The sequence below is a fragment of the Lineus longissimus genome, chromosome 2 (genome assembly GCF_910592395.1).
Source record: "Lineus longissimus chromosome 2, tnLinLong1.2, whole genome shotgun sequence".
Taxonomy (NCBI): domain Eukaryota; kingdom Metazoa; phylum Nemertea; class Pilidiophora; order Heteronemertea; family Lineidae; genus Lineus; species Lineus longissimus.
Window position 1 is genome coordinate 10,833,691 of NC_088309.1, and position 19,170 is coordinate 10,852,860.

The window sequence follows — 19,170 nt, forward strand, 5'->3', positions numbered from 1 at the left end:
ACCTCCCCGATTTTTAGTCAAAAGTTGAACTGTTCTCGAACTTAAGGTCTGGCGTTCCGAATAGTTGAGCAATCTCCAGGAGCGGGAAGGGTTGAAGTACAGTACGATGGCGTCTGGGGAACCGTCTGCGATAGCCTTTGGTCAAATTATGACGCTGGGGTGTTCTGCCGCCAAAACGGTTACCGAGATGGGATTGCAGTCAGGTAAATTAGAATACATTTATTAAGGAAATACTCATATGTTTACAATACGCATGTTTTTGATGCATGTAAATTACTGTTTCATCGAAAGTGGGCATCAAAGATGAGATTATTGATGGGTTTCATCTTAACACTACACAACACAAAATGATGTAGATCTTCCAGTTACAGTTCGCATAATGCTTTGCCCAGTTCAGCAATGGGTGCTGGGAATTGTTAGTTGTATAGATGTTTTTAAATGATTACTACGTACAGAAAATTTTCGAATTGCATTCTTCACTTGAAAATAATCGTAATCGAAATAATTTCTCGTTTTCTTAGGGGATCTAGAATGGGTCGTGGGACTGGGCCAGTCTACCTTACTGGCTTTTCATGCCGTGGTACGGAATCCACCATTCTCCAGTGCATCAACTTCGGATGGAAAAGCGTGTATTCCAGCTGCCTGAACCACAGCAGGGATGCTGGGGTTAAGTGTTTCCAGAATGGTAAGATTCTTTTTCAGTTTTGTTTTGTTTTATTGAAAATGATTCGAAAATCTCATGCTATTTATCCATTAATAAACTGGTTGTTATCAATCTATGATTAAACTGATTACACCTTTCAAACGAAATGCCTTAGCCTTATATACGATACAAACTCACACTTAAAACAATTTATCAGTCGTTCTAGCAAACTAGCTCGTCTGCGTTGGGATGTGACTGACCTGTCTTTCATCTGTATTCTTTTACAATTTGGCATGGTATCCATACCAAGGCTACTCAAATTAATGATACAAAATCGTTTACTTGAGATTTATTCCGGCCATCAAATGGCCATCGGCACGCTCATGTGAGCTGAAAAGTTACACTCCCATGATAGAGACTATTAAACGTTTTTGATTCACAATGTTCAGCTTTAATACCATTAGCTCATCATCCTATTGCAGTACGATTGTACCGCAGTGTAGCGAACAGCACCACAAAAGCCGCCATCGGTGCCGTATTGGTGAGGAAGTCGGGACTGTGGGGCAGGGTGTGCAGCAGTGGGTTTGATGACAATGATGCCTTGGTGGCCTGCCGCGAACTCCACTACACCCATGGGAAATATCTCGGGCCCGGCGTATTCGGGAACATATATATTTCACGGATTTGGATGAGTGATACTCAGTGCCAGGGGAATGAGGATAGTATCCTTAACTGTACATACAACTCAAGCAGTCTATATAGTTGTAGATATGATTATTCCGACTACGCCTCAGTGATGTGCTACAGTGGAACAGCTCAACCCAGTAAGTATTTTGTATGACTGTAAAAATACTAGGTAGTTCCAGCAATTATAATTGAAAAACTGATCTTCCAATGGTATTTGCTGCCAAACATATGTAGCCACGACCTGTTGGGCACTGCCGTAATCACTTGCAGTAAAGGTTGTCCGCATAAATCCTATTAAAAGTCCAAAACGCGATTTTAATTTTGAGGCAATGAATGTGTCTTCTATATACAGATATGCAACAACAGATAAAAGGACAGAATTTTAATGGATATCGGGGTTTTCCTTGCGGTGGTACTTTTTTAATCATCTGGATATCTCTAATCTAATATCATGTATTTCATGAGGGTTTGAATTTAAATTAGGTCTTCATGCAATTTGCTGGCTTTCTAAGTCTTGTTTTCTCAATGCTACCTTCAGAATTCGACCTGGCTACCAGAAAGGTTTTTGTCCGCGACGCTCCATACTTCCGACGCGTCTTGTTCGAAGTGCTGGGCATGAGGACAAGAGTATGCTCGACTGCCTGGACGGACGTAACATCCAATGTTACTTGTAAACAGCTAGGTTACACTGGCGGCGTAGCAATGATAACGCGCTCCAACACCAGTCTCCCAGTGCTTACACCAAAGTTCAACTGTAATTCGCAACATACCAAGATTGAGCAGTGCCGGACTGATTATAGGAGTAATGTTCGATGCCCCAATACTAGTTTCCAGGCAGGTGTCCTGTGTTACAATAAGTCACGTAAGTCTGACTTTTCGAGAATTGTCTCGACATCGATGTCTTCCAGCTAATAATATTGCATTGGAGATGGGAACGTTGCTTCAATTGGAAGAAATATCTTTACGATTAGTATAGGCTAGTTAAGCCAAGCTGCATCGATTCCTCCGTGATTTCTGAGCTGTTTTGTTTTAAACAATCAATCTGCTACGATATCCAATAAATGTTTTTCGTAATTGCTTGAACTTTTGAATTATGCGGTGAAATTATGCATAAGGACATTCTGATACACTAAGCTCGTTTTTTCAACAGAAGATGTAACGGCGTTGTTAAGTCTTGATTTCAAAATATGAATGGGATATCATTGACTGAAAATAACAACGTCTTAGAATACTGAACGTATCTGTTAGGGATAATGTGAATTTTGTGCTTTTGAACAACCAGGCCCACAACCAGGTCCCTTGAATCATGCATATCCTTCTTCTCAATTCTCCTCTTACTCATTCGGGCACAGGAGGAGTAACGCTCGAATGATTTATGGTTCAGAAAGGGCTTGGGTATCGTTTGGCCTCCTCCTTTTCCAATACGTTGCCTTCTGCTTGCTCATCTTACTAATACGTTTAAGTGTTATACCTCGTGATTCCGCATCCACTGGAGACCTACACAAATCTTAGCTTTAGAAAAGAAAAAGATTAGACATTATACGCTCGAACTGTTTAGTAATATCCATTGATCTTTCACAACCTTTTTTCCTCAGCTGGTGTCCAATTCCGCATCAGTGGTGGAAGAAGTAGAAGCATAGGTCGAGCCGAGATCGGCTATGAGGGGAAGTGGGGAACAATATGTCCTGGAAGCTATGCTTACCACACAAATCTCTCTCGATTGGCAAAGGTAAGAACCGTAACCGACACAAAGAATCGGTTTGCAGCTTAACGGCTAACTGCATTTAACAATGATATATAGGAACAAGGAACGAGTAGCTCATGATGAATGACCTTTGGCCAAACTGAAGGCTGCATCATTTATGGTGACCCAGAACTAGAAAATAATTATTTATGCAATTATGCATCATGGGAGTTGAAATTATGTTCCGAGATGTTGTATAGTGAAAAGAATTTAGAATAAGATGAAGAAGCCTATAGCTAACACTAGAAGCATCAAAGCGGGCACACACTCGAAAAAGGGCAATCTAAACTTTCTTCTCCTGAAAATATCTTCAGGTCCACTGCCGAAGCATGGGATATCCAAATGGCAAGGTGTCGTATTCTTCCGTCACAGCAGCATCATCTGGCACACCGATCAACCTCAGAATGATCAGATGTACTGGTAATGAGGCAAATCTACTGATGTGTATGCACTATGGTTGGATGGGACGGAACACCAGCTGCAACCATAGATCGGATCTGAAGGTTTCTTGCGATACCGATGGTAAATTCTTCTTCACTGACTTATACATTCAAAGCATCGATAATGCTTCAGATGTTCAAAAAGAAACTTGATATGTTCCCGGAACAATTTGACAGGGAAACAGCATATTTTGGGATGATTTCATTGGCTTTTACACATTAAACTACCCAATCGCATTCTAACTACACATCAAACTGCACCATTGTATTATATTTCAGTGGTATGATGCTGAAATTTCATGAGTGGTAAGCAGGCAATGAAGGATATCCTTTTTCCATTAAACGTTACTTTTTTTCGCCTCAGCCAAGAATCAGAATTGCCTTCGACTACTGTGTACTCGTTTGTTAACTCAATATTGTAGGTTCCATGGAAACGGTCTTTGGTTTCTAACCACTACTTTTGATTACAGTTAGAATTGGTTCCGACAATTCCAAGTCCTTCGGCCCGCTGTATGTCAGGTATTCAACAGGCCGATACTCGAGCTACTATCTCATCTGTGACAACACCTTCACCGATAGGGAAGCAAATGTGGCCTGTCGGAACCTTGGCTATCCAGGAGGACGGGCGCTCTGCTGTTCTGCTTTTGGCAGAGTAAGTGGGTTGATCCGAGTCAAGGATGTGAGGTGTTTAGAGGAAGGCAGGGATATCAGCAAGTGTGCCCACACGATCATCGGAAGTAATTACCAGTGTCCGAATCGAGCCTATGCTTCTGTGGCTTGCTTCGACAAGCCGCCATCTACGGGTATGTAACTATGTATATTTCATATCGAGCTCAAACGTAATGCATGAGAATCACGCAGACGATGTTATTTTTTCTTCATTCTTTCCCCCAATAAGCCTAAAGTCCATTTTCCTCATCCCTCTTTCCATTTGCCTTAAATTGTTGGGTTTTTTATGCACATTTTCCGGCTCGCAATGCATAACATGGCAATTGGGCATCATCCTGCACGAGCATTCTCAATTTTCTCGGTATTTGGGCAGGGTATGATGGGTCTTACACAGTCACTTACTGTAGAAGTTTAATCAAGAAATTGATAACTTTCTGCCAGTACTGTACATGAAATATTTGCTTATTTCGAACAGAGCGCCATGATCGTAATGTACTGTTACATGCTTCTATTTCAATAGCCATGTCAATAAGTCTCACGAATGCCACAAGTCCTATCAAAGGAACCGTCTCTGCTCCTGTAACTGTCACCTACCTCGGCATACCCGGAAACATTTGCCCATCAACCTGGACTGACAAGGAAGCCATGGTTGTCTGCAGGCAGCTTGGTTACGCTGGCGGCCAGGTCTACAGGCACTACCCACCACCACCAGGACCGTTCTGGTTAGGGAACATCAGCTGCACTGGGTACGAGAACAGCTTACTGGATTGTAAGGTGTCTGGTCGGGGCGGAGTGAGGTGCACGGAGAAGCGGTATGTCTGGGGCACGTACTTGACTGCTGGAGGTGTAGTATGCTGGCCAACCAAGACAGGTAAATATGAAACCAATTAGTACCAGTTAGTGCAGCATTCTAATCTCAGATTTGGCGTGGCAATAATTGTAATGTGAATTTTCTGTATTTTCTTTTTCATTGAAAGCATAATATGCTTATTTGCGGTAGGAGTTCAGGCTACTCGAGTTTCATCAGCTGTGATGTAAGCGCCAGATTCTTCAAACTCAGAAAATGGCTGCTTTGCAGCACAGGGCGCAATGTCACTCAACCTTTATCGTGGTTTCGAAAATTTATGTTAATTTCAATCAGATGCAGGAAGTTACAGATGATACCATTTTGTTTCAGCTCCACCTAAATACAACCTGGTGAACGGCACAAAGCGATCAGGGAGGGTAGAAATAAATTTCAATGGGACGAAGGGCGCTATCTGCCAATACAGCTTCTATTCAAATGAGGCAGCTGCAGTGTGCCGAGGCATGGGTTTTCTTGGAGGAGTACACGATCGACAGTACTTCGGATACAATTACACGGGAAGGCCTTTCATCCAGCGGTTGAAGTGCGGTGCGAATGCATCCTCTGTGGCAGATTGCTCGCATTCGTCTTGGAGGAACTCGATGCAGCAGCAAATGGGAAGGGCCTGTCAGGCAGTTGGGGTCACTTGCTTTGGCAAAGGTAGATATAACACTGGAGACACATGTGTACCACCAAGGCAAAACCCATGATGGAGACATTCACAGCAAAATACCATGTTGATAAAAGAATTATAATTTTTTAGGAAATGACTACTTGGCAAGTCCGGCTTACCAAACAGCGACTTTTTCTTGTCCTGAATGGAGAGCCGAACTCATTAATATTAAAGTAAAGTCTCCAGCTCGCCAAACAGGGTAGGTTTTTTACCTGTTTGACAAGCCCGGCTGGCCGAACAGGGTGGCTTTTTAGTGCTGTTTGGCAAGCGGCTCTCCAAACAGGACAAAAAAATATGCCTGTTCGGCGAGCGGCTTGCCAAATAGACCCGGCCAAAAGAATTATAATTTTTTAAAATTGTAACAGTGAGTGTTGGTAATCCGAACTCAGAGAAAGACATTGTAATGTTTTAAATTGTTAATTTCAGTTCGCCTGGTAGTTGGCCCAACTAACAACTTCGGTATAGTTCAACTTGATAAGGGGAGTATCTGGTACAACATGTGCGACGAGGGTTTCGATGACATGGCTGCCCAGGTCGTTTGCAAAGAATTGGGGTTCACTGATGGAAAGAAAGTGTGCTGTTCTACCTTCAGAAGGATGGCGTATACTGGAAACCAGGTCTTGAACAATATAAAATGTCAAGGATCAGAAACCTCTCTTGAAAAGTGTGAGAGTGACACTGCACACTGTACCAGTGGACGGTATGCATCCGTGTACTGCGTTAACAACACAGTTGATGTTACGAAACGTAAGTTCAGATTATTTTACTCCAATATTGAACAATGATTATCAAATGTTTTTATAAAAACCTGGCCGATGAACCATATTACTTACTTAGTTAAAAAACAAAAAAAAATATCTAGGAATTTGCCCACTTCCACATTACATTTTAATGGAATGGGCCACTGTTGCACTGATAGCCAAGGGCATTTAAGAAAGTGCAAATTTGTCCGAGAATTCCCCGCGTTGTCTGTGAAAAGTATGAAATATCGGTGATTTGTCCGAGATTTCCCTAACGGAAAGAAAAAACATGCTAACTTAATTAGCCCAGGCTCATCCAGCGTCAATACGTAACGGTTATTTCTATCCAAATCATTTTCAGCTACCAAGTTCTACCTCTCAAGGGACTACAATTTGCGATACACTGGTAGTGTTAACGTCATGTACAAGGGCGTCCTCGGTCGCGTATGCAGTCAAGGGTGGACTGACAGAGAAGCAAATTTATTCTGCAAGCAGCTGAACTACAAGGGCGGAGTTGCTTTCACCCAGAACTTGATCAATCCGATGCCAGTGATGATATCGAATGTGACCTGCAGCGGTGCTAGCAAAACCTTAGAGAGGTGCACTTTTGATGATGTCATCACGAGCGAGAACGGCGGCTGTGACAGATTTTCGCCAACAGCTGGTGTGCTGTGTGCTCAGTCCGATAGTAAGTATAGATACACTGACCAATGACACTAGGAACTAACCAGCTTCGTAAATAATACTGCTTTTAAGAACAGAAGACTGTCTTGTTAACGTTTGATTGTTATTGACATCTGAGAAAATAAGACTACCGATTTGTAGTTTTCAAATAAAAATGCTTGCGTACACTCGGTTATTTCTGTCGAAACATGAAGAATACTGAATCTTTCAGCATCTATCGGGTACCGCCTGGTTGACGGTGGAGACAGTTACGGGAGAGCCGAAATAAAGTATGATGGTGTTTGGGGGACTATCTGCTCAGACGCATGGTCGACGAATGATGCTACTGTATTCTGTCGCAGTTTGGGAAAAGGATTTGTTTATGGAAAAAGAAAGTAAGTTGATAATTTGTACACCTCAAAACCTTGACCACGATCAGAGAATCTACTTGGAAACGACGTGGCTAGCTGACTGTCTAGAATTGCAAAACCTTGAACATGACCAGAGAATCTTCTTGGAAACTGCGTGGCCAGCTGACTGTCTACAATCCCTCTCAAACGCGAAGGCTGGAATTTGGCCCCCGGCCGACAATTTGAACTAGTCAAACCGTCTGCCGTTCGAGGTCGCTTGACCAGGCGAGTGGAAACCGCTGAGACTAAAGCGGGACATTTCAACATGTTGTTCGATTGCACTCGGCATATTTTTTCAAAATCAATCCATATTTTTTTACTAAAGGACCTATCGAGTGTAACTTCTATCCGAAGCCTACCTTGGAATTCCCTTTGATGTTACCTGGGTGTTTTGCATTACGTTTAAGTTTGTTGTCAATCTAGTTGAATTGCGTGTGTTTAGACACTTGAAGATCAATCGTTTTGAGTGAGAAAGATAAAGCTTGGAGTCATATTCAACTTTCAGATATCAGTCCTTTGGGAAAGCAGTTGGCTCTCCAGTCTGGTTCACCAACACATACTGCAATGGCAATGACAGCTCCCCCCTGCAGTGTCAGAGCAGTGGGTGGTTACAGGTCCGATCATACTGCAGAACCCACTCATATGATGCAGCTGTGCAGTGTTATGGAAAAGGTCGGTACTGTGATTTCTTTTTTTGCAAATGTTTAATCGCGTAATTTATATAAATAATGCATGGTAAGCATAACAAAAACACCTTACAAAACTCCTATAAAACCAACCAAAAACTTGTTCAAGTCAATTTAGAAAACAGCATATAACTGACTGGCAACACTGTTAGTACAGCTGGTATCACTAGCAAAAGTTCGTGGAGTTGACCGTATTTGTCTGCCTACTGCGAATTAAGAAAACATTTCGTCACCTGTTTTAACTATACATGTACATGAAGTCCTTGTCACATTATTCTTGTTATGCAGTCCGGCTGGACACAGCGTCGTATGGACGAATTATGGTTTATACAGAAAATACATGGAGCAGTGTCTGTGAGCAGGACTGGGGCCAAAAGGAAACTGGTGAGAGACAGCATTGCTGATTTGTTAGAAACACTATGCAAAGGCCATTTCTATTACTTGACAACCACTCTCGATTACGTTGCGGTGTGCACAGAATCCTTAAGGATACATGTATATCAAATTTCTTCGTAATCATCAACACCAATGATATAATTTGTGGAAACGATAGAAAAACAACAGAAATAATGGTTAATACCACACTTATTGTTAGTTCACGATTACAGGTCTCACAATCATATTTATTGCCTTTGACTTCTAAAAGAATATGAAAACAAGTTTAAAAAAAAACTGCCAAAACGGATATTTCTCGCATTTTTAGATATTTGTCAAACAATTCTTTTATTTTCTCTTTCAGATGTCGTTTGCAAAAGCTTAGGGTACAGTGTAGGATATACCCTATGCTGTGCTGCCTTTGGAGCGAACTACAGACTGGCTAGGATAACAGGCTTCCAGTGTACAGGAACTGAATCTGATCTACTGGACTGCCCTCATCGCAAAGCAAAGGACGCAGAAGGAAGGGCTTGTACTAGGCAGAATTATGCGTCTGTGGCATGTTCCAATAGGACGTTAACTGGTTGGTAAAAAAAGCTGGAGGCACAAGTTGGTTGACCTGGCTTAAGTGGAAAGTTAGATGATAACCTCTACTACTGATGTTGATATCAAACTACAAACTTTAACTGAACAGTTTCCCCGAGAAAAAACGAAGTCGCTCAAAGTATTGACTAAACTGCTGTTTTCCACATGAAAAAAAGGAAAAATGTTAGGAGTGAGTTGATAAGTATGATAAAAACGCTTTTTAACACCCAGTACAGAAGTTACTTCTTGTCCCCTTGCTTTCAGCCTACGAAGACCTAAAGCTCAGTGGCAATTCAAACACTGGAAAAGTCTTAATCGCCTTTAACAATATCTACGGCCGAATCTGCCAGGACGGATGGGACAACAATGCAGCAAGGGTTGTCTGCAGGGAGCTGGGCTTCAGGGACGGAACTACTTACACACACTATGAAAGCTCATACTATGGCAGCTACAACCCCTACTGGACCAGTAATGTTAAGTGCAATGGCTTCGAAAGGACACTTCAGCAGTGTCCGAAGACTGCTTACGGGAAGGTGACATCGTGCAGTAGTAGGCATTCTGCAGGAGTGCTGTGCTTTAGGAACTCGGGTTAGTGTCTTAATTTATTGATAACAATTATCGAAACAAAACATCGACAGGAACAGAAATTATTTTGAACAGCCGAGCATGTGTGTACATGTAAATATAAACTGAACAGTATGACAGAAAGTAGCGCTGCTACCATTTCCAATTCACGGTGAGCCCCTGGAAACTGTTTCTCATCCGTATTTTTGCTGCAGGTGTCACCGTTCGTATGACGGGCTCTGACGATCCAAAGACAGGAACGGTGGAGGTAATGGTGGACGGGACGTGGGGAACGGTTTGCAATAGGTATGAATAACCCTACCTGTTTAGTATAGCTATCTCAGTTCATTGTTTGGATGAGATATTTGCTATAAACGTTAAAAGAATTGGTTTTCAGATAATGCAATCCACCTTCAAGACGTCTCCTAATCGACAGTGCCGTTACCGTTTCTTGAAAGAACAACAAAAAGACGTGCTTTTCTCAAAATTCCCTACCAACTCAGATCAAGATACACGGTCTCGCTAGTCTGAATGAGAGAATATAGTATAGAATATAGCAGCAAAAATAAAAACGTGCAGTTCATTCTAAGATGTTGTTACTGACCATCCCTTTTTTCAGCTATTTTGGAGATCCTGATGCCAAGGTTCTTTGCACATCCATGAACTTCGCAGACGGCATAGCAATCAGCAGGACTCCTTATGGTCGAAGCGGAGAGGCGAAAACCGTATGGTATAACCGGTTGAACTGCTTTGGCAATGAAAGTAGTATTGATGTGTGTCCTCATAGCTCATGGAAGAAAGCGACTAGTTTTTCCTGCCGGTACCATCGACACGATGTCGCCGTCAACTGTTACGGACATGGTGAGTCATGTTCAGAATAGTAATGTCTTTCTGGGTTGGTCAACATGGCAACTGCTACTTAGAAAGCATTGTTTTATACATTACGGGACAGGCGACATTCCTGCTTGTCATATGTGACCCCCTTTATTATGTGCAATTTCTTTGTCTATTAACCACTCTTGATAATTAGTTCTTGAGATATATCCTCATCTTATAATCAAACTATGGAGTTTATTTTTATTTACTCCCCCCCCCCAAACATCATAGTGTCATCATAGCTTCTAAAACATTAAAAAATTTCCTCTGTTATTCAGTCAGGCTCATCAACACGTTAAGTGGACCAAAGCCCATCAACAACACCAGTGGAGCGGTGCAAGTCTTCACCAGTAACAGTTCCTCCTCTTCTGCCAGTAAGACCTGGTTCCCTGTCTGTGACGAAGGATTCACAGACTCTTCAGCAAGGAGGGTCTGTCAGGAGCTGGGGTTCATAGACGGGCACGCCATCTGCTGCTCTGCCTATGGAAAACAGTTTGGTAACATCACAGATAATTCGTCGGTGTCCCTACAAGACTGCGAGAACTCTGTCATGTCGTTGAAGGACTGCGTCAAGTTGGTTCCTTTTTGTAAGAATGGCACGTATGCTTCCGTGATGTGCCTCACGGATAGGACCATACAAGAAGACGGTAAGCATCTTCATGCACTCTACCTTACTTTGTATCACCAGATTTACTTCTAATGCAAAACTGCAGGTTCCTGTGCTGAAATCCTTGAGGGAAGGAGGCCATTCTAACAAGCTCAAATGATGAGAGGGACTGCGCCTTGTTTGATGTCCAGAGCATGGAGAATCTAGACACTCAGATCAAGCGTTGATGGTCGGAGGTTGAACTGATTGCTTAACTCGTCACCTTCACTGAACTAAGAATTTGAATTTGGTGCTGTCGACATGTCTGTTAAGATACGCACAAAAATGTTAAATAATCTTAAATTTTTAGGTACCCACAAGTTCACTCTCGAAGACACATCTAAAGGTGACGGTCGTATCTTGGTGAAAGTCTTCAGCACTACAGGGAGAGTGTGCAGCGTAGGTTGGGACGACACTGACGCTATGGTGTATTGCAAATCAAAAGGTTACCCGTCAGGGATTGCCTACTTTCATTCAAAGGTCGGCTCTAAATTTCAAACGCGCCAGATCTTGCCGTATTTGGTTAGTGATGTGGACTGCAAGGGAGACGAGAGGTCACTTGATAACTGCACCTTCAGCAAGGCTACATCTCTGAATCGTAACTGTACAGAAGGCCATGATGCTGGCGTGATATGCTTCAAGGAAGGAGGTAATGTCTTTGGACAGTAATGTTAATATAACTTGGGGTTGCGAATCCCGCCAAATAATCAATCGATAATCTAACGTTTCTGTGGACGAAGTTTTAAAAAGGAACGCAAAATATCAAGCATGGCCTAAACGAGTACAGTACCAGTGAAATAAACTAGAAATAGCAACCATCAACCGACAGACAGCCAATTGTTCTGAAAAAATTACTTGCCATTCATGAAATAGTAGATATGATAATTTAGGCTTTTTGGAATTGTTTCTCATTTCTGTACATGTGAGATTGTTTGTATAAAGCTATGGTTTCCTTAATACGATGTGATTTTCTTTTTAGGTATATCGTACCGTCGAGTCGCACCACCCAACAAAATACCAGCGAACGCGGGACGTGTTGAAATCAAAGTTGGTACAGAATGGGGAACAGTATGTGATTCCATGTGGGACAAGTATGATGCTGCCGTATTCTGTCGATCCTTGGGCGAGAGCTTTAACGATGGTGACGCAACCTATAGGTCAAACTTTGGGAGAGGGGCTGGGCCTATATGGCTGAGCCATCTCCAATGTAAAGGGACTGAGGCGTCGCTTCACCAGTGCGCACACCGAGGGTTTGATGCCTCTTTTGATGCTGGCAACGGGTTTCGGTATTGGGATTATTGCAAGGGTCATTTCACGGATGCAGGCGTAGTCTGCTACAAAAATGGTAAGGCAGGCAACCTTTTGATCAGCCTCAGACTCTGTTGTCTGATGTGACGGCATTACCCCTTCTCCATACAGGTTACCATCGCTCAACAATAATCATATTGAATTTGCCACACTGAGCACAAATCATAGGCAGATAGGCTTAATATTCGTGTTGAGAAAACAACACCTTTAAAAAGGAGAGTAAAATAATAATCTGGCAACAAAACCAAGTGACATTTTTCTGACCTAAGCAAATGACAACACAACTGAAAATGAAATTGTATAAAAAGTATAGGGACTGCTAATTTGAAATTTTAAAAATGGATATTACTATATGTATATGGTCAAATGAGCGTCTGACTAATTGTATTGGCGAATTGTATCTCAGTGTTCATCTAGCGTTTTTCTCACTTGCAGTGCGTCTGAATCAGATTTATCAAAAGGTCCGCCGCCACGTCCATTACGGCACCGTTGAAGTCTATGATGCGAAGAAGAAGGCCTGGGGAGGGGTCTGCTTCGATGATGGCTTTAACGACAACGCCGCCAAGGTTGTTTGCTCAGAATTGGGCTACGTCGATGGAAGGGCTGTCCCAAGGTATGATAAACGATCACCACTTTCTATAAGCAAACCTGATGTCTTCTGCAGTTTGATTCAGAAACTCCATTGATGAACTAGATTTAGGGGTTCCGTGGGAAAACATTTCATTCTTACTGCTCGAGCAGAATGGTGAATGGAGAATTTGGCCTTTAACGTTCGTACAATTCCTTCTACTAGTCAGGAGGATTTTCTTGAACTGATAAAAAAGTTAAAAGCTATATTCACCTGCGTCAGGTCTACTAAATCAATACGCACGCCTAAGCATGGTAAGGCATGCACGTTGTTTCAGCTATAATCGCCGGCATCAGTACTAGTGCAAGAGAGAGAAGAAAGCGTTACATGTATGATGACACATGTGGACCGCCAAAAGTTCGCTGCTCCTTATTTTTGCGATTCGCGAAAATTTCTGAAGGATTAGTTTTCCCAATTTTCATTTTGGCGGATTATAAAATGTCTTTTCGGTTTTCCAATCCAAAAATATTTTTTTCGATTTTTATTTCGTCGAATCACAGTTGTTTTTAGGTATATATAAAAAAAGGCCGGGTCTATTTGGCAAGCCGCTCGCCGAACCGGCATCTTTTTTTGTCCTGTTCGGCCAGCCGGGCTTGCCAAACAGGTAAAAAATCTACCCTGTTTGGCGAGCTGGAGACTTTACTTTAATATTAATGAGTTCGGCTCTCCATTCAGGACAAGAAAAAGTCGCTGTTTGGTAAGCCGGGCTTGCCAAGTAGTCACTTCCAAAAAAAAATCGCGGTTTGAAGTGTATTTTGCATACTTTCAGAACGTCCTTCGGTAATGTCACTGGTGGTATTTTGGTGAACAAAGTGTTGTGTTCTGGAAATGAGAAATCCCTTGTTGAGTGCAAGAAATCATCTCCAAGCTGTAAGAGTGGCCAGTATGCGGGCGTCTACTGCTCCAACGAGACGATCACAGATACAGGTCAGTGTTAGGGTCATTGGCTGGTACCTTTTGATTTGAACCCTTTGGTGATGAAAAAAGTACTCCGCCACCTCTTCACATCTTCGAAATAAGAGCCAGAATGCCAGTGGTATGGCGTGATTATGTGAACGCTGAGCTGACATGGATTCAGCATCGAAGATCATTTGCACAAAACAACGTACCACGCATAATTCCTGCAACGCGGCAACTTTTGTAAAATATTCTTCCTCTTCCTGTTTTAGGATTCAAAGTGGCATTTGCAGACGACAAATACAAAAGTGAGGTGCATGGATCATTAGAGGTTACACTAAATGGCATAACTGGCCGAGTCTGTGGTTACAACTGGGGCAAACACGAAAGTACCGTTGCGTGCAAGGGTTTAGGGTTCATGGGTGGGATACCACTCTTACATATTGCCCTAAATATGCAGCCGACTGTGATGAGCAATGTGAGCTGTGCCATTGGAGCCACAACCCTGGCGTCGTGCAGCTACAAGAAATGGGGGGATAACTATGCCTGTCGTGCCAACAGCTTCGAGGCTGGCGTTCTATGTTACAAAAAGAGTAAGTAAAGGTCAACTTTAAAATGCTCATTTCCAATAGATGAACACCCTGGTTTGATATCTAGGATAGCTTAAGAGATAGCTTTTTATCCGCAAAATCACGAATCCCGGCCGCGATTCTACATGTTGAAACACGGCGATTCAAATAAACGCAACTCCGTGCGATGCAATGGAACAATATGTTAAAAATAAGGAAGTGACTACTTGGCAAGCCTGGCTTACCAAACAGCGACTTTTTCTAGTCCTGAATGGAGAGCCGAACTCATTAATATTAAAGTAAAGTCTCCAGCTCGCCAAACAGGGTAGATTTTTTACCCGGGCGGGGGTAAAAAATCTACCCTGTTTGGCGAGCTGGAGACTTTACTTTAATACTAATGAGTTCGACTCTTCATTCAGGACAAGAAAAAGTCGCTGTTTGGTAAGCCGGGCTTGCCAAGTAGTCACTTCCAAAATAAAAAAGGATTCAATGTATTGCTCATCTTTTCTCCGAACTCAATCCAACTCGTGTTTTTTTGTTCCAGATTTCGAAATACGGCTTGCAAATGGAGGTACCGGACCAAACCCAAGCTTTGGAAGAATCGATATAAAATACGATGATGTTTGGGGAACCGTCTGCGACTGGAATTGGAAAAACGCCGATGCTCGTGTCATGTGTCGAGAGAAAGGCTTTGCTGACGGTATCGCCAAAGGGGGCTCTCACTTCGGGGCTGGCCGCGGGAGGATCTGGGTTGAAAGGTTTTTTTGCCGTGGGACGGAGAAATCACTTATGGAATGCCTCAATACTGGGTTCAATCGCACCGTCCCGAATTACTATTACTGCGCTAGCCATAGGCGGGATGCATCTGTGATTTGTTACAACGAAAAGATAGGTAAGTTTGAATTTCAGCAACTGAAGAGCTATATTTTGCAATATATAAACGTGACGTATGAAAACGTCTTCTTGAAGTAGTATATGACTTCAGCCACGCAAAGATCTCTGGTGAATGAGATGTATCCCCAATCTGAACTTTGGAGCCGCATTCTCTTCGTGATTTTACTCCCCACATACTTGGTGGAAGTCTGGGAAGGCATAGCAGAGACCACAACTTTAGAGTCGAGATGGTCTCTCCTTAAGTATCCGATGGACTAGCCTGTAATTGGCAAGAATATAAGTAAAGCCGTTCATACATCGTGTTTTTATTAGATGGAGTGCAATACTGAGAATGATAAGAAGTGCTAAATCTATCATGATCGCAGGTGCAATCTCGTTATGAACTATTTTGCAGAGGTAGACAAAGTCCGGCTTGCTGAAGGAAACCGAACAGCCGGTCGTCTTGAGGTCTATGCCACCGGGATCGGAAGGTGGGGTACCGTCTGTAACGATCTGTTCAACAACAATGCTGCCAATGTAGTGTGTAGGATGTTGGGGTTCGCCGGAGGGAAGCCGAGCACAGCGTATCCTGCAGGGAGTGGTGAGATTCTCCTTGATAATGTCTTGTGCAAGGGGGATGAGAAATCTCTCAAGGAGTGCCGAACGAATGATATTGGTTCCCATAACTGTAAGCATGAAGAGGACATCGGAGTTATCTGCGAAGGTACGATATTGGGTTGAAATGTCATGTGTATATTTATTTGATAAGGGTCGATCAGAGAACTGTAAGAGGCAATTGATGAGGTTTCAGCAACCTCTAGTTGGACGACTTGCAAGTTTAGAGTGCTTTCTACATCAAAATGCTCTCAAAACGATGTGGTGGAAATAGGGTCTGAAAGTAGCTACATACAATACAACTGCGAAGCTAATAAACACGTGTTTGTAGATCAGTCACTTGACCTTATCATAAGAAAATTATCTGAGAGTTATGTTAAAAACTATTGATATAATTTTTTGGCCCATCACTTGCTCATCTCTTTACAGAAACGTCACCATCAACTACTACAACAACTACCAAACCAGTGAAATCGACCGTGACGCCAAAAGGAACGCTTACAGAACAACCGCCAACAAAAGCCGTGAGCCCAGGCAAACAAACTGGACCAGGTTTGAAGAAGTCTGGCATTCTGGCTGCAATCATTGTACCAATTGTCATTATCATACTCTTCCTTGCCGCGATTGCTGGATTCATTATTTACAGGATCCGTTCTGGTAAGGCAGCGGCGGCAGCGGCGGCAGCAACGGAGAGTAATGGACCGAGCGGCCGGGAATGCCCAATGCAGATCTCTAACGTGCTCTACGACATGGCAATGGAGGACCGGCCACACTCGCAGGAAATCCCGACGAACTTCGAAAACCCTATGTACGACAACGCCAACTCGAATAAAGCAGACATTGCTATAAATGATGATGGTGCGTCTGGGGTTTATGCATCCTTGGATACTCCCCCCATATCAGTCAAGTCAAAGGATGGTGAAGCGTCCCCGAGGCATAATAAGAAGAAAAAGGGCAAATCAGACGACAAGGACGGTCTTGTTGATAACATACACTTGGATGTCCCCAACAGCGATGAGGGTTCGAATGTTTAAGATGGAGACTTCTGCACTCTTAAAAATAAGGCGGACTTTTGGGCTTTCAGAATTTTTTTTCTTGAGAAATGAATTCCTTTAAAGTTTTTGAGCTGAGAAAACCTCTAATGATTTTCCATGTCCCTGAATCATATTGGCGTGCCAAGAAGCTTTATTTTTAAGCGGGTAGACAATACAATATTGAGGAGCTGGATATAGGCTTCACATAGTGCGTATATGCAGATACATGCATGTAGCAAATTTCAGAATATCAACATGTAGATGTATAACCAGAATTCTGATGGAGGATAATTTTGAAGGTACATGAAAGACAGGGAACCAGGCTACTTTTGTTCGTGGAGTTCTAGGTCTGGTCAATCAGGGAGTCCCTCTTTGAAAGCCGTGAGGTCCTAGCTAATGTGTTCGTAGTCTTACAATTCGGACTCTGTTGTTCGTTTATGGTATGCTTTCATTTATTGGATTGGTATGCGAGGGACTACGCAAGATCCGTCGCGGAGCCATTTTACCGAGTTGAGATTAGAAACTAGAACAACCGGCACTGTAAATATACATAATATCACTCTATATAACTGTATAATCTGTATTTACTCGGGTAACTTTTAATCAATTATATTTTTATTGTCAATGCCATGCCAACACCGTGATTATCATTGTGATACATATTCTACGAGTTTTACAGGGTGTGTCAAATGCATGTGAAAACTTGGTTATCCTAGACGTTTTCGCGTAGAGAATTTATAGAAGAAAAAAAACATCTAGAACCAGATCTTCCTTCTTAGTAATAGTATCTAACATCAATAACTTAGGCATATCTGTATATTCATTTGAAAGACAGAAAGCAGAGGATTATTCCTGACCAGTTCCTTCCGGCATTGTGGAAACGCAAAATTCTGCTTATGGTTAAAGCGTGAAGTTTTGACGATTCGCCAAATATCGATGAGTGCACAGCTTGTTCGTCGTCAATTAAGATATTCGTGCCAGAGACAATCCAGTTCAGGTCATATAAAGTGTTCAATTTACTTACTTAACATTCCAATTTTTGTATTACTTTTTAATACACCTTACAGCTTGTTGATGTATTGTGTGGATAATTACACGGGTTCATGTCCGTCTCTATGCAATAATTCGTCCACCTGTTAAAATTCAAGAAAGAGATTGGTAAACAAATTTAAAGTGATTTTACTTGTCCATGTTTGAATAGAATTATATTCATATATAATATATATACAAGTTTATAAGGCAGCCTCAATGAATTGACTGAACGAACGGAATAAAATCGAGATATTTTGCTAAAACATAGCCAAATGCATTGTAGCAGAGAAATGTAACGGCAGGAGATAACGTCGGATCAACTTTGTTGAGAGCAAGAATTCCCGAAAAGAGAGCAGCACTGGTCTGTAATGCATGAAAAACAGTGCGCATAAACCAATAAACAAATATTTGTACTTACGAATGTATGTCTGGAACCAGAGAAACCCAATGATTTTCTTCTGTACGCCTCCCTTAAGCTGGAAAATAATTGCAAGACGTTTTTAACATGGTTTTATCATCATAGTTATCTGTTCTTTCCGTCAATTCGATGAGCCCGTAGGCCCCACAAGAGAGTGTGCGATGTATACAAGTACACTGTCTTTCATAATTCGTCCATTATACTTTTATCATGGTACATGTACATGTATTTAGGGATAGATCATTTTATCAAGATTATCCATCCTAGGCATTATCAAATCAAATTGATAAATTTGTAGATTTATATACATTGTACAAAGATATAGATTTTGAGCCATAGCTGGCAATTTTCATAAATCACTGGCTGTATGTATATTATTTTCTGAATAAACATGTGTTCATTCTTACAAAAGCACATTTTGAATTTTGCATTTGTCATTCGCCCAAAACTACGACGAGGAGCCTCGATTTGGGACTTATAGCTGCACTCTCTAGCTATTTACTGAGACAACCAAAATCTTAAATGTCGATTATTTTAGGAAGTGACTATTT

The 19,170-nt window shown here is 42.0% G+C and overlaps 1 protein-coding gene across 1 annotated transcript in view; it reads left to right on the forward strand.

Moving 5' to 3' along the window:
- The window catches only part of LOC135482611 (deleted in malignant brain tumors 1 protein-like), a 31,025-nt gene extending 11,992 nt beyond the window's left edge, over positions 1 to 19,033 (forward strand). The window contains exons 12-38 of the mRNA XM_064762805.1: positions 47 to 203; positions 522 to 685; positions 1,126 to 1,467; positions 1,869 to 2,192; positions 2,926 to 3,059; positions 3,389 to 3,596; positions 3,985 to 4,317; positions 4,704 to 5,054; positions 5,361 to 5,687; positions 6,127 to 6,447; positions 6,802 to 7,128; positions 7,336 to 7,498; positions 8,019 to 8,185; positions 8,488 to 8,583; positions 8,939 to 9,157; positions 9,424 to 9,747; positions 9,939 to 10,029; positions 10,343 to 10,584; positions 10,878 to 11,246; positions 11,556 to 11,894; positions 12,225 to 12,590; positions 12,989 to 13,166; positions 13,951 to 14,108; positions 14,351 to 14,671; positions 15,192 to 15,539; positions 15,936 to 16,244; positions 16,565 to 19,033. Coding sequence (XP_064618875.1) covers positions 47 to 203; positions 522 to 685; positions 1,126 to 1,467; positions 1,869 to 2,192; positions 2,926 to 3,059; positions 3,389 to 3,596; positions 3,985 to 4,317; positions 4,704 to 5,054; positions 5,361 to 5,687; positions 6,127 to 6,447; positions 6,802 to 7,128; positions 7,336 to 7,498; positions 8,019 to 8,185; positions 8,488 to 8,583; positions 8,939 to 9,157; positions 9,424 to 9,747; positions 9,939 to 10,029; positions 10,343 to 10,584; positions 10,878 to 11,246; positions 11,556 to 11,894; positions 12,225 to 12,590; positions 12,989 to 13,166; positions 13,951 to 14,108; positions 14,351 to 14,671; positions 15,192 to 15,539; positions 15,936 to 16,244; positions 16,565 to 17,169 — 7,283 coding nt within the window. The 3' untranslated portion in view covers positions 17,170 to 19,033. The remainder of the gene's footprint in view (positions 1 to 46; positions 204 to 521; positions 686 to 1,125; positions 1,468 to 1,868; positions 2,193 to 2,925; positions 3,060 to 3,388; positions 3,597 to 3,984; positions 4,318 to 4,703; positions 5,055 to 5,360; positions 5,688 to 6,126; positions 6,448 to 6,801; positions 7,129 to 7,335; positions 7,499 to 8,018; positions 8,186 to 8,487; positions 8,584 to 8,938; positions 9,158 to 9,423; positions 9,748 to 9,938; positions 10,030 to 10,342; positions 10,585 to 10,877; positions 11,247 to 11,555; positions 11,895 to 12,224; positions 12,591 to 12,988; positions 13,167 to 13,950; positions 14,109 to 14,350; positions 14,672 to 15,191; positions 15,540 to 15,935; positions 16,245 to 16,564) is intronic.
- Positions 19,034 to 19,170: the final 137 nt, after the last annotated feature.